At 47.1% G+C, this 14,890-nt stretch overlaps 1 protein-coding gene and 1 non-coding gene across 3 annotated transcripts; one reads left to right on the forward strand and one right to left on the reverse strand.

Moving 5' to 3' along the window:
- The first annotated feature begins 3 nt into the window (after nucleotides 1-3).
- On the forward strand, nucleotides 4-13,709 carry SNU13 (small nuclear ribonucleoprotein 13). Of its 2 annotated transcripts, none has more exons than XM_007975921.3 (3): nucleotides 4-146; nucleotides 9,230-9,350; nucleotides 13,332-13,709. In XM_007975921.3, the coding sequence occupies exons 1-3, from the start codon at nucleotides 144-146 to the stop codon at nucleotides 13,592-13,594; spliced, it is 387 nt and encodes a 128-aa protein (XP_007974112.1). In that variant the 5' UTR covers nucleotides 4-143; the 3' UTR covers nucleotides 13,595-13,709. The 2 variants fall into 2 exon arrangements, with proteins under 2 accessions (XP_007974112.1, XP_007974114.1); XM_007975923.3 differs by lacking the exon at nucleotides 4-146 and adding an exon at nucleotides 7,031-7,257.
- On the reverse strand, nucleotides 9,794-9,900 carry LOC119627491 (U6 spliceosomal RNA). The gene has a single exon (XR_005243677.1). It is a non-coding gene; the product is annotated as a U6 spliceosomal RNA (small nuclear RNA).
- Nucleotides 13,710-14,890: the final 1,181 nt, after the last annotated feature.

Consider the following 14,890-nt stretch of genomic DNA (forward strand, 5'->3'; position numbering starts at 1 on the left):
CTCGCTTGCGTAGCGTCATCTTTGCTTCCTGCCGCGCGGGGCCTTTTCCGCTGCTGCTTCAGTGAGTTTTTCCGGTGGAGGCGAACGCTGCTCAGAAGTCGGCTGCGCTCTCCTAGGAGTGCCGAGCCCGCGGAACAGCAGCCATGGTGAGTGCGTGCGCCGGCCAAGGGACCGGGAATCAGGAGACTCGGGGTTGCGTTCACTCCCTAGCCTGTTAGATGAAGGCTTAGACCCTGCGCCGTCTCATCCGCCGGCGTTGGGTCTTAACCGCCGGGCCCTGAGTTAGAACTCCAGCAGCCGCGGGTTCCCAACAGCCTGGCCCGAGGTTAGAACTCGAGGTTAGAACTCAGGAAACCTCAGGATCCCCGCTGCTGTGGTGCTTTGCCGCACGATCTGTTTGCGTGGCAGAAGGTCTGCGGCGAGCGGAGGGGGCATGGCCCAGAGGGAGAAAGAGACCAACCCACGTGGGAGAGGGCAAAAAGTTGGGTGAAGAAAATTTGGCTCCAACTTTTTTTTCCCCTTGTTTCGTTTCGTACGAAATCTACGATGGCGTGGGACCCTGGGATTCGGATCAACCTCTCCTACCCACCCTACCTCACCCCACCCCCGTTGCTGGGGTCCAGGAGATCTCCTGTGGGTGTGCGCCTAGTGCTCGCCGCGAGTCACACGCGCCAGGGACCTAGAGGAGACTTTGGCGTTTGGGGGCTGTGGGGAACATGAAGTGAGCGCGACTCAACGGCCTGGAGTGAGTCCAGGCCTTCTCCCGCAAGGTGGTGGCTTCAAAACCCAGAAGTCTGGTAGCACCACGTGCGGCGTCTCTGAACTCTTGGTCGTCTCTGACTTTTAAATATCTAGGGAAAGTTTAAAACGTGTGTCCTGGCGTAGTCGTTTTGGTTGGCACTTGGTGAGGAGGGAAGAATTTGCAAAGCACTGTAACTTCTATAGTTAATCCTTCCAGCGGAGCTTGGATCCCGGCGGTAGCACTCCCCCCAAACCTCCTCCTGTGCATGTTGAAGCTTAGTACGTGGCTGAGCCTAGAACTCGAAGCTTTCAAACTCAGTGCTCGCTTTTATGCAGTTCCCTGAAACGTTTTGGAATTGGATGGTCTCAGGTTGAACTTTGCAGTTTTCCTCAACTGTAAAATGGGGATGACAGTGCATGAGGATGTTGTGAGGATCAGATGAAATAAAGCATGTTAAACATCTAGTCCTCATGCTTGGCACAGAGTGAGCACGCAGTATTTGTTGTCCAATCAAAACCTTGCAAGTTTTGGCTGTCTGGTGTACAGGGAAACCAAACTGATCACGCTAGGTAGGGATTTAGGTTGGCTGGTGGTATGCTATCATTCATGAATTTATTTAACCTCTGAAGAAATTGAAAGGCGAATAAATACACCCTAAGCAAGTTTCAATTAGTGTTTATAAGCTAGGTAGTTTGGTTTTAAAATTGAGTTTAACTTTTTGTTTACTAATAGTGAAACATTTAGGTATTTGATGGCTGTTCAGATTCCTGAAGTTTTCCTCTTTTATGAATTTGATATTTATTGAGAGTTGAGGATCCTGATTTCCAGAGAATGGGTTGTTGGAAACAACAGCAATTTTATTTTATTTTGTATTTTTTTGAGACGGAGTCTCGCTCTGTCGCCCAGGCTGGAGTGCAGTGGCCGGATCTCAGCTCACTGCAAGCTCCGCCTCCTGGGTTCACGCCATTCTCCTGCCTCAGCCTCCCCAGTAGCTGGGACTACAGGCACCCGCCACCTCGCCCGGCTAATTTTTTGTATTTTTTAGTAGAGACGGGGTTTCACCGTGTTAGCTAGCATGGTCTCGATTTCCTGACCTTGTGATCCGCCCATCTCGGCCTCCCAAAGTGCAGGGATTACAGGCTTGAGCCACCGCGCCTGGCCACAACAGCAATTTTAGAAGTTTTTTTAAATTGACATATCATAGTTGTATGTACTTTGGGGGTTCCACGTAATATTTTTAAGTATATCTATTTTAAAATGTGGGACAGGGCCAGGCACGGTGGCTCATGCCTGTAATCCCAGCACTTTGGGAGGCCGAGGCGGGTGGATTATGGGGTCAGGAGTTCAAGACCAGCCTGGCCAACATAGTGAAACCCTGTCTACTAAAAATACAAAAAAAATTAGCCAGGCGTGGTGGCGGGCACCTGTAATCCCAGCTACTTGGGAGGCTGAGGCAAGGAGAATCGCTTGAACCTGGGAGGCAGAGGTTGCAGTGAGCCAAGATCGCGCCACTGCACTCCAGCCCGGGTGACAGTGTGAGACTCCGTCTCAAAAAATATAAATAAATAAAATAAAAGGTGATAAATTATTAACCAAAATTTCCAGCCGGGCACGGTGGCTCACACCTGTAATCGCAGCACTTTGGGAGGCCGAGGTGGGCGGATCATGAGGTCAAGAGTTCAAGACCAGCCTGACCAACATGGTGAAACCCCATCTCTACTAAAAATACAAAAATTAGGTGGGCATGGCGGTGCGTACCTGTAATCCCAGCTACTTAGAAGGCTGAGGCAGAAGAATCACTATATCCGGAGAGGCAATGGTTGCAGTGAGCTGACATCGTGCCACTGCACTACAGCCTGGGTGACAAAGCAAGACTCTGTCTCAAAAAAAAAATAAAATCCCTACTGTAGTAGCAAATAAAACATATTTGTATGGCCGGATGTAGTGGCTCACACCTTTAATCTTAGCACTTTGGGAGGCCAAGGCAGGTGGATCTCGACTCATTGAAACCTCTGTCTCCCGGGTTCAAGCGATTCTCCTGTCTCAGCCTCCCAAGTAGCTGGGATTACAGGCATGCACCACCACGCCCAGCTATTTTTTGTTTTTGTTTTTTAATAGAGACAGGGTTTTGCTGTGTTGGTCAGGCTGGTCTCAAACTCCTGACCTCAAGTGATCTGCCTGCCTCGGCCTCCCAAAGAGCTGGGATCAGCCTAAACAATTTTTTTTTTAAATTAGCCAGGTGTTGGCCGGGTGCGGTGGCTCACGCCTGTAATCTCAGCACTTTGGGAGGCCGAGGCGGGCGAATCACAAGGTCAGGAGTTGTAGACCAGCCTGGCCAACATGGCAAAACCCTGTCTCTATACTAATAATACAAAATTTAGCCTGGCACGGTGGCGCATGCCTGTAATCCCGGCTACTCGGGACGCTGAGGCAGGAGAATCTCTTGAACCCGGGAGGCGGAACTTGTGGTGAGCTGAGATTGTGCCATTGCACTCCAGCCTGGGCAACAAGAGCGAAACTCCATCTCAAAAAATAAAAAATAAAATAAAATAAAATTAGCCAGGAGTGGTGGCCCACACTTGTAGTCCCAGTTACTGAGGTGGCTGAGGCAGGAGGATCACTTGAGCTCTGAAGGTCGAGGCTGCAGTGAGCTATTGTCATGCCACTGCACTCTGGCCTCAGTGACAGAGTGAGACCCTGTCTCAACAACAAAAAGGTAATTCTTTTTTTTTTTTTTTTTTTTTTTTTTGAGTGGAGTTCCACTCTTTCACCCAGGCTGGAGTGAAGTGGCGGTATCTCAGCCTACTGCAACCTCCACTTCCCGGGTTCAAGCCATTCTCCTACCTCAGCCTCCAAGCAGCTGGGATTACAGGTGCCTGCCACCACGCCCGGATAATTTTTGTATTTTTAGTAGAGATGGGGTTTCACCATGTCGTCCAGGCTGGTCTTGAACTCCTGACCTCAAGAGAGCCACCCATCATTGCCTCCCAAAGTGCTGGGATTACAGGTGTGAGCCACTGTGCCTAGACTGCCCCAGCTAAGTTTTTAAATATTTTTAGAGTTGGGGGTCTCACTGTGTTGCCCAGGCTGGTCTCAAACTTCTGGCCTCAATCAGTCCCCAGCCTCAGTTTCCCAAGTTGGTGGGATTATAGGCCTGAGCCACTGCAGCCAGTTCAGAATACACTTTTCAAACATGGAACATTTTTGAAAATTGGCCATAAAGCAAGCCCTGCAAATTTTAACATTGTTAATATTACATACCATTTTTGCCCTACCCAAATGGAAATAAGTTAAAAATTAGTAACAAAGTATTTTGAAATGAAAAATATAAACTATCAGATTTTTAAATTGTAGTAGGAGGCAGGACACGGTGGCTCATGCCTGTAATCCCAGCACTTGGGAGGCCACGGCAGGCGAATCACGAGGTCAGGAGATGGAGACCATCCTGACTAACACGGTGAAACCCCATCTCTACTAAGAAAAAATACAAAAAATTAGCCGGGCGTGGTGGTGGGGGCCTGTAGTCCCAGCTACTCAGGAGGCTGAGGCAGGAGAATGGCGTGAACCCGGGAGGCAGAGCTTGCAGTGAGCTGAGATCGCACCACTGCACTCCAGCCTGGGCAAAAGAGCGAGACTCCGTCTCCAAAAAAAAAACCACACATGGCCGGGCGCGGTGGCTCAAGCCTGTAATCCCAGCACTTTGGGAGGCCGAGTCGGGCGGATCACGAGCTCAGGAGATCGAGAACATCCTGGCTAACACGGTGAAACCCCGTCTCTACTAAAAAAAATACAAAAAAAAACTAGCCGGGTGAGGTGGCAGGCGCCTGTAGTCCCAGCTACTCGGGAGGCTGAGGCAGGAGAATGGCGTGAACCCGGGAGGCGGAGCTTGCAGTGAGCGGAGATCTGGCCACTGCACTCCAACCTGGGCGACAGAGCGAGACTCCGTCTCAAAAAAAAAAAAAAAAAAAAAAGAAATTCTTAAAAAACACACACACACACACACACATTGTAGTAGGAATTCAAAAATGGAACAGAACAATAATGAAAATACCACATACCAGAGCATAAGTGACAAGGGCAGAGGGGGGAAGAAACAAATGAAAAGATATAATGGAAGTATCACTTGGAGCCTACGATGCTAACGCTAGGGAGAAAGGGGCTAAAAAGGTAGGAAAAACACACAAAGACAAAATAACCCTAAAGAAAGTAGAAGGAAAGAAAAAAACAAAAGGAGAAATTGCTGAAATAGAAAGTAGAGCATACTACTAGGTCTTTTCCTTTCTGATGCCCCTCTTTCTCACCAGAGAGAACTGTTCTTTTTTTTTTTTTTTTTTTTGAGACGGAGTCTCGCTCTGTCGCCCAGGCTGGAATGCAGTGGCCAGATCTCATCTCACTGCAAACTCCACCTCCTGGGTTCACGCCATTCTCCTGCCTCAGCCTCCCGAGTAGCTGGGACTACAGGCGCTCGCCACCTCGCCTGGCTAGTTTTTTGTATTTTTTAGTAGAGACGGGGTTTCACCGTGTTAGCCAGGATGGTCTCGATCTCCTGACCTCGTGATCCACCCATCTCGGCCTCCCAAAGTGCTGGGATTACAGGCTTGAGCCACCACACCCGGCCGAGAGAACTGTTCTTTCTCTTTCTTTTGCCTATTAAACCTCTGCTCCTGGTGAGGCGCAGTGGCTCATGCCTGTAATCCCAACACTTTGGGAGGTTGAGGCAGGTAGATCACCTGAGGTCAGGAGTTTGAGACCAGTCTGGCCAACATGGCAAAACCCAGTCTCTACTAAAAAATATAAAAATTAGCCTGTCATGGTGGTGTGTACCGGTAATTCCAGCTACTGGTGGGGGCTGAGGTAGGATAATTGCTTGAACCCAGGAGACAGAGGTGGCAATAAGCCGAGATCGCACCATCGCACCTCTACACTCCAGCCTGGGCAACAAAGCAAGACTCCATCTCAAAAAAAAAAAAAAAACCTTGTTCCTAAACTCCTGTGTGTCCATGCCCTAAATTTTCTTGGCACAAGACAACAAACCCCAGATATTTACCCCAGGCAACGAAGCCAGTTCAGTTTGACACTGTTATCAAAGTTTTGAGGAATTCGTCACTGTCATGCATTGCTGGCGGGTGTGCAAGTTGTTAAACCCTGTACAGGGTCAGTTTGGAGTAGATATAAAAGTTACAAATGCATATTATATCTTTTGACTCATTAATCCCACTTCTAGGAGTTTATCTTACAGATATACTGAATGAAACATAATATAGATTAGGTATAGATGAGATTAGACATTATAGCATTTATATAATAGTGAAAGATTAAAAATATATAAATGGGCTGGGCACAGTGGCTCACGCCTGTAATCCCAGTACTTTGGGAGGCCCAGGCAGGAAGATTGTTTGAGGCCAGGAGTTCAAGACCAGCATGGGCAACATAATGAGACAGTGCCTCTAAAATTAAAAAATGAGTCAGACGTGGTGATGCATGCATGTAGTCCCAGCTACTTGGGAGTCTGAGGCAGGAGGACCACTTGAGCCCAGGAAAGTCCCCTTCATAAAGATTAATCAAAAAAATAAGGCCAGGCGCGGTGGCTCACTCCTGTAATCCCAACACTTTGGGAGGCCAAGACAAGCGGATCACTTGAGGTCAGCAGTTGGGAGACCAGCCTGGCCAACATGGTGAAACACCGCCTCCACTAAAAATACAAAAAAATTAGCCGGGTGTGGTTGTGCGTGCCTGTAGTATCAGCTACTCTGAAGGCTGGGGCCGGGGAATTGCTTGAACCCCGGAGGAGGTTGCAGTGAGCCAAGATGCCACTACAGCACTCCAGCCTGGGTGACAGAGCGAGACCCTGTCTCTAAAAAGAAAAGGTTTAAGTGAGTAACATGAAGGAGACACGCTCTATAGACATTAAAAAGAAAGGATGGCCAGGTGTGGTGGCTCACGCTTGTAATCCCAGCACTTTGGGAGGATGACGCAGGCAGATGACCTGAGATCAGGAGTTCGAGACCAGCCTGGCCAAAGTGGTGAAACCTCATCTCTACCAAAAATACAAAAATTAGCTGGCCGTGATGGCGGTCACCTGTAATCCCAGGTACTCAGGAGGCTGAGGTTGCAGTGAGCCGAGATGGCGCCACTGCACTCCAACCTAGGCGACAGAGGAAGACTACGTCTCTAAATAAATAAATGTATGAGGAAGAGAAAAATAATATGGAGGTCTTCCCTCGACCTCCCCCAACCACCTTCCTTTAGAGAACTCCTCCATCCTTCACCTAATTTCTCCTAGTTGTCCTGGGACCAGGAAAGGTTCGCCTAAGATAACGAGTTAGGGAGAAGACAGGGAGTCCGGGTGTACAGGCTGGTCCTGGACGTCACTTCCGCTGGCGGCAGTGACGTCACTTCCTGCTCATGGGGGCGGGGCATCCGTGTCCTTGCGGTGCGGGGCAGCAGACCATCCGGACCTACAGGCGTGGTGTCCTCGCGGTGTCCAGCGAGAGGCTACCAAGACAGACGCTATGGTGAGTGTTCCTACTGGGCCCCTACCCACGGGTCACCTCCCGAGAGCCGCGGTGCCGCAGGCGTGGTCCAGCAATGTCAGAAAAGCTGTAAAAAAATTGAAGGAGAAAAAGGCAGGCGCGCGGTGTCGGGCAGGAGACCACCGAGACAGGCGCTATAGATGAGTGGTCCAACCTGGCAGTCTCCGTCTCCAGCGACTGCCGTCCACCCTGTGTCTAGCCTCCAAGGCCGAGGTTAGGTGGTAGCCGCAGCAAGTCACTCGCAATTCGCACCTTACACTCGATGGCGACATGCGGGGCCGCACCTGCGTTATAATATGAATATATCCTTGTACATAAATATGTGTTTGTAAAAAAAGAAGAGAGAGAGATGAAAGTAATGAAATGGTTAACTGGAGCAGTGGGAATGCGATGGAAGGCGCGGAAAAGGAAGACCACTCACCCAATTTGCTCCGTACATGGATGTATATTTATTTACTGAGACGGAGTCTCACTCTGTCGCCCACGCTGGAGTGCAGTGGCGCCATCTCGGCTCACAGCATCCTCCGCCTCCTGGGTTCAAGCTGTTCTGCGTCAGCCTCTCGAGTAACTAGGACTACAGGCGTGAGACACCGCGCTCGGCCCCTACATGGGTTATTTTGACACAGATCTCAATGACGTCATTTTATCCATAAGTATTACAGTATGTATTTATAAAGTAAGGATTTTTAACATAACTGCAAATGCCATTAATTAGTTAATAAGGGTTGCAAGTTGGTGATATTTAAGTGTACCATTCCCTCTTTATTAGGCGGAATAGTGATACAAGAGGTACTTCTCATCTGGTTACCTCCTAATACAGCATTTAGGAAAGGCACAGAGGATGATTGTTTCCCTTTCCCAGTTGTCAAAACACTGAGTTGCTATCACTAGCATAGTTTTGACTTTTAAACCATGAAGATATTTTACATATTTGAAAAATAAAATTTAAAGCAAGTTGACTACAAACGAAAGAAACCTACTTGTATACCAAATTGCTAACCACAAGGAAAATTTTAATTTGAATAACTTTTGAACACAGTCCTGTCACTGGATGACTTTAATAGGATATATCCTAAGAACAAAAATAAATTTTGACTTTGGTCAGTTTGTTGGTAGAGGTGGTATATAGATGTAGCAATTTTGGAACCATTTTGTGTTTATTGTAGAGTAGGTGAGGAAATACTCTGGTGTGTTGGAAACCAGGGGTTTGAACAGAAGATATGCATATAGAATGGGGAATGGAAAGAGAACTTTGTGCTACATTTACTGTAAATTATATCTTATTGATTCAGTAAATTCCAGTGGAATATGGAAATTCAAATTTAAAGATTACCCATGGACTCCTGACCTCAGGTGATCCACCCGCCTCGGCCTCCCAGAGTGCTGTGATTATAGGCATGAGCCAGGAGTTCGAGACCAGCCTGGCCAACATGGTGAAACCCTGTCTCCACAAAAAATACAAAAATTAGCCGGGTATGGTGGTGCACGCCTGTAGTCCCAGCTACTTGGGAGACTGAGGCTCAAGAATCATTTGAACCTGGGAGACAGAGGTTGCAGTGAGCTGAAATCACACCACTGCACTCCAGCATGGGCAACAGAGTGAGACTCTGTCTAAAAAATAGAAACAGATTACCCATGGACTCAAATGGATGCTGAGCCATGGGAGCCCATTTGTAATCCATTTGCTGTAATATTATGAAACATTTGGCTGAAGAAAGACAAAAGTATATGAGCTTTAGTATACTTTATTGAACTGTGTAATTCCTAATACTGTATTTCCTTTTTTTCGAAGGTAGGAGTGGAAAGGCCATTGTTAACTACCTGGTGTTTTGTGTGTTTGAGGGTTGGGGAGCAGGGCACCTGCCTGCTGTGTCTCAATTGTTGATTAGTATTTTGTGACTCAGGTAGGAAAACTTCTGGCTCAATTTGACTGATATTTTTATTTCCCCCATAGACTGAGGCCGATGTGAATCCAAAGGCCTATCCCCTTGCCGATGCCCACCTCACCAAGAAACTACTGGATCTCGTTCAGCAGTCATGTAACTATAAGCAGCTTCGGAAAGGAGCCAATGAGGGTAAGGCAGCCACAAGGTGCTCTGGGAGAATGTTAAAGGCACCTGTTTCCATGTGGGGCCTCTGGTCTAGATTTCCAATTTGGGAGGAGGAGGGCTAGCTGCTTTTGACTACAACCAGTAGGAGGTCTTTGGCATTAGATGCTAAAGCTGATGGGCTAAGAATTTTTTTTAGACCCACCAGTTATTAACATTTTGCCACATTTACCTTCTTTTTCACTCTATAAATGAATTTTATTTTTGCTGAGCCATTTGAAAGCAGTTGTAGAGACTTTGTATAGTAGCTGTATGACCTCTCCAGAGCCATCAGAAGGAAAGGGATATTAATGCTTTCTAGCATCCCTTATATGATGGATACTTAACATTCATGAATTTCATTTGGTTCCCAGAAACATTGCCTACCCCTCTCCCCTTTTTTTTTTTTTTTTTTTTGGATGCAATTAATCAAAAACATGGAACGTTTCACGAATTTGCATGTCATCCTTCTGCAGGGGTCATGCTAATCTTCTCTGTATTGTTCTAATTTTAGTATATGTGCTGCTGAAGCAAGCACCACCTCCCTTTGTAAAAAAAGAAAAACAGCTGTTTTTCAGTGGAATAATTATGTGTGCATGATACTTCTGCCCAGAGATATATAGGATACTCTCACTGTGTTCGTTTTTTAAAATTTTAATTTATTTATTTATTTGAGAGTTTCGCTCTTGTTACCCAGGCTGGAGTACAATGGCAGGATCTCAGCTCACTGCAACCTACACTTCCCGGGTTCAAGTGATTCCCCTGCCTCAGTCTCCCAAGTAGCTGGGATTACAGGCATGCACCACCACATCCGGCTAATTTTGTATTTTCAGTAGAGATAGGGTTTCACTATGTTGGTCAGTCTGGTCTCGAACTCCTAACCTCAGGTGATCCACTGCCTTGGCCTCCCAGAGCGCTGCTGGGATTACAGGCGTGAAACACTGTGTCTAGCCTTATTTTTATTTTTATTTTTTTCAAGTAGAGATGACATTTCACCATGTTGACCAGACTGGTCTTGAACTCCTGACTTCAAGTGATCTGCCCGCCTCGGCCTCCCAAAGTTCTGGGATTATAGGCGTGAGCCACTGCGCCTGGCTGCCCAGCCTTATTTTTTATTTTTCATTTTTGGAGACAGAATCTCACTCTGTCGCCCAGGCTGGTCTTGAACTCCTGAGCTCAGACAATCTGCCTGCCTCGGCCTCCCAAAGTGCTGGAATAACAGCAGGCGTGAGCTACCACACCCCGCCAGAATACTCTCATTTTAACAGATGCTGGTAGTTTGATGTGGTAGAACTCTTTTGTCGTTGAAGATTTTTAATGGAAACATTAGAGATTTTGTGAACCGTGTTTGAGATTTAGGAGAACTATTATAATCGCTTTTACCTGTGTTGCTGAAGGAAGATAAAGTAGACTCTCCGGGTCTCATCGTGGTACTCTTTCCTCCCTGCTCGTCACACTGCAGTAACTGCAGTGCCTGGTATAGCAGTGGCCAGTGGGGCATTGTAGGGTGACTCACCAGCTCTCCTGGGAGGTGTCTCTTCTCACTTGATGCCCTCAGGTCAACTTGACAGGGCAGGGACATGAATTCTTACACCTCAGGTAGATGAGGACTCATGGACACAGAGCAACCTTATTTCCTTTTGCTATACTTTGCATGGTGCTAGGCACACAGATCCTTGAATGGAGATGCTCAGTCTCAGTGACTCAGTTCAGAATGTGCTTACTAGGAGTTCAGGGAGGTAGATGTAGCAATTTTCCATACTTCTGCCTCAGTGTCAGGTATTCTTTCTTGCCGTATTTATTGATTGCCTGCTGTGTGCCGGGCACATGTATATATGCTGGTGACACATTGGTGAACAAAACGAAGTCTGCCTTCTTGGAGTGTACATTCCGGTGGAGAAAGACATAGGTTTTATGCCTGGTGGTAAAGAATACTGTAAAAGAGAATAAAGTAGAGAAGAGGGATAGGAATGGCAGTGGTGGGTCTTTTTAGATGGAGTATTCAGAGAAGGTCTGTCTGAGGAGCTGAAGTTTGAGCAGAGAACTGAATAGATGAGGGTGTTGGAAAGAAACGATTTTGGGCATGGTGCAAAGGCGTGCTTGAGGGACTCTCAGGAGGCTGGTGTGTGGCTGGAACTAAGTGAGGGGATGAGAGGTACTAGGAGATCACATGAGACAGTGTAAGCCACTGTAAAAGAGTCACTCCTATGACTTTTGTAGGGTGAATAAACTATAGTAATATCAATAGAAATGAACATGCTTTGCATTTACCATGTATCAGGTATTATTATTGTTTATTTTTATTTATTTTTCATAGGGTCTCTGTAGCCCAGGCTGGAGTGCATTAGCATTGATCATGGCTCACTGCAGCCATGACCTCCTGGGCTTAGGTGATCCTCCCACCTCAGCCTCCCAGGTAGATGGAGCAACAGGTATATGCCACCACAACTGGCTAATTTTTTATATTTTTAGTAGAGATGGGGTTTTGCCATGTTGCCCAGGCTGGTCTCAAACTCTGAATTCAGACGATCTACCTGCCTCAGCCTCCCAAAGTGCTGGGATTACAGGTGTGAGCCACCACGCCAGCCTCATTCTTATTAACTTGTTTAATCCTTTCAAGAATCCTATTAGGTAGAATTATTAGGTAATTAGAATTAGGTTTAAAAGAATTAGGTAATTATTGTTTTATTAGGTAGAATCCTATTAGGTAGAATTGTTTTATAGATGATAAAAGTAAGGGAAGTTAAACACCTTGCTCAAGGTCATTTGTGTAACAAGAATGAGTGCCAGCATTTGTACTCAGGCAGTGTAGCTCTAGAGTGTGTGCCCTTCTCAAGTACTCCAACATGAATGCAGAGTATTCGCACTGAGCCACAGAGGCAAGCAATCAGGAGAGTATGCATCTGAAATGATGCTGTGGGGTGTTGAACTTGCATGGTGAGTCCCATGTGGGGTGAGCTTTCTAGAAGTATTGATTATGGCAGATTGAGATATTAAAACTCTGACTCTCAGGCAGCGATACCTTAAGAAGTACTAATTTATTAATAAACTACTACTTGCTGGTGGGGGTTTGTGGAAACTCTTGCAGTTGACAAAGCAAGAGATGATGGTGACTTGGACAAGTATAGCAGAGGAGTAGAAAGAAGTGGTCAGGGCCAGGCATGGTAGCTCACGCCTGTAATCCCAGGACTTTGGGGAGCCAACATGGGTGGATCACAAGGTCAAGAATTTGAGACCAGCCTGGCCAACATAGTGAAACAAAATTAGCTGGGTGTGGTGGCGGGCGCCTATAATCCCAGCTACTTGGGAAACTGAGGCAGGAGAATCACTTGAACCTGGGAGGCAGAGGTTGCAGTGAGCCAAGATTGCGCCACTGCATTCCAGCCCAGGCGACAGTGCGAGACTCCATCTCAAAAAAAAAAAAAAAAAAAAACCAAGAAAGAAAAAAGTTACCAGATTAGGCTGGGCACTGTGGCTCATACCTGTAATCTCAGCACTTTGGGAGGCCGAGGTGGGTGGATCACTTGAGGTGAGGAGTTCGAGACCAGCCTGGACAACATGGTGAAACCCTGTCTCTACTAAAAATACAAAAATTAGCAGCACGTGCCTGTAATCCCAGCTACTTGGGAGGCTGAGGCAGGAGAATCACTTAAACCCGGAAGGCGGAGGTTGAAGTGAGCCAAGATTGCACCACTGCACTCCAGCTGTGAGACAGAACAAGACTCCATCTCAAAAAAAAAAAAAAAGTGGTCAGATTCAGGGCGTGATTCGAGGATAAGTGGTGGGTTTAATGTAGAGCTTGAGAAAAGGCCATTGTGTATGACTGACTGATGTTTGAATCCTTTATCATATCCCAGGGCTGGTCTAGGACACACACAATTGTGTGTGCCTAGGCATTCTTCCCAGTTTGTTGTGGCTGCCCTGCCCAAGCCCACATCACCTATTAGCTTCACGCCCTTCTCTCCACAGCCACCAAAACCCTCAACAGGGGCATCTCTGAGTTCATCGTGATGGCTGCAGACGCCGAGCCACTGGAGATCATTCTGCACCTCCCACTGCTGTGTGAAGACAAGAACGTGCCCTACGTGTTTGTGCGCTCCAAGCAGGCCCTGGGAAGAGCCTGTGGGGTCTCCAGGCCTGTCATCGCCTGTTCTGTCACCATCAAAGAGGGCTCGCAGCTGAAACAGCAGATCCAATCCATTCAGCAGTCCATTGAAAGGCTCTTAGTCTAAACTATGGCCTTTGCCACGTGCTCCCTGCCCCCCTGAGGTTGTGTATCATATTGTCTGTGTTAGCATGTAGTATTTTCAGCTACTCTCTATTGTTATAAAATGTTGTAGTACTAAATCTTGTTTCTGGATTTTTGTGTTGTTGTTGTTGTGTTCTACAGGGTTGTTTTCCCCCTTCCTTTCCTCCCTCCCTCTGCCATCCTTCATCCTTTTATCCTCCCTTTTTGGAACAAGTGTTCAGAGCAGATAGAAGCAGTGTGGTGGCACCGTTGAAAGGCAGAAGGAGCCAGGAAAAAGCTGATGGAGCCAGGATAGAGATCTTTCAGCCACTAGCTTCCTATTGTGTGCAGAGTGTGGTGGAATTAAACACCATTTATTAAGTATCCCTGTGCCTGGCACACAGAATCATTCATATGTGTTAAAGTGATCATGGGGTTTCCTTTGCACTTGGGCGATTATGTATCATTTGGGGGAGGAAGCATGTGTTCTGTGAGGTTGTTTGGCTATGTCCAAGTGTCATTTATTAATGTACCCCTGCTGTTTGCTTTTGGTAATGTGATGTTGATGTTCTCCCCCTACCCCCAACCATGGCCTTGAGGGTGGCAGGGCAGCAGCATACCAAAGAGATGTGCTGCAGGATTCCAGAGGCGGCCTGGGTGAGTGAGCCATGGGGCAGTTGACCTGGGTCTTGAAAGAGTCGGGAGTGACAAGGTCAGAGAGCATGAACTGGTGCTGGCATGAAGGATTTCAGGAAGATCATGGAGACCTGGCGGGTAGCTATAAACAGAGATGATGGAGTCCAAGGAAACAACCTCTCTGGTGAATGGGACTTTCTTTGGTGGACACTTGGCACCAGCTCTGAGAGCCCTTCCCCTGTGTGGTGCCACCCTGTGGGTTAGATGTACTCTCTGTCACATGAGGAGAGTGCTAGTTCATGTGTTCTCCATTCTTGTGAGCATCCTAATAAATCTATTCCATTTTGATGACAGAATGGCAGTGCCTGATTCTTAGTATCCGGCTAAAATTGTAAAGAAGACATACTTAGTATTACTAGAGTGGTGATAGCTGCTTAGACTTTTTTTTTTCCTTTGTGAAAGAGATTCACTCTTGTTGCCTAGGTTGGAGTGCAATGGCACGATCTCAGCTCACCGCAACCTCTGCCTCCTGGCTTCAAGTGATTCTTCGGCCTCAGCCTCCCAAGTAGCTGGGATTACAGGCATGCGCGACCACGCCCAGCAAATTTTGTATTTTTAGTAGAGACGGGGTTTCACCATGTTGACCAGGCTGGTCTTGAACTGC

Source organism: Chlorocebus sabaeus, chromosome 19 (assembly GCF_047675955.1).
Source record: "Chlorocebus sabaeus isolate Y175 chromosome 19, mChlSab1.0.hap1, whole genome shotgun sequence".
NCBI classification, from domain to species: domain Eukaryota; kingdom Metazoa; phylum Chordata; class Mammalia; order Primates; family Cercopithecidae; genus Chlorocebus; species Chlorocebus sabaeus.

What these genes read in the sequence shown, in the direction of transcription:
- SNU13 (XM_007975921.3), top strand. An exon ending in TCGGAAAGGAGCCAATGAGG is followed by an intron (nt 9,351 to 13,331) that starts GTAAGGCAGCCA and finishes TTCTCTCCACAG; the next exon opens with CCACCAAAACCCTCAACAGG.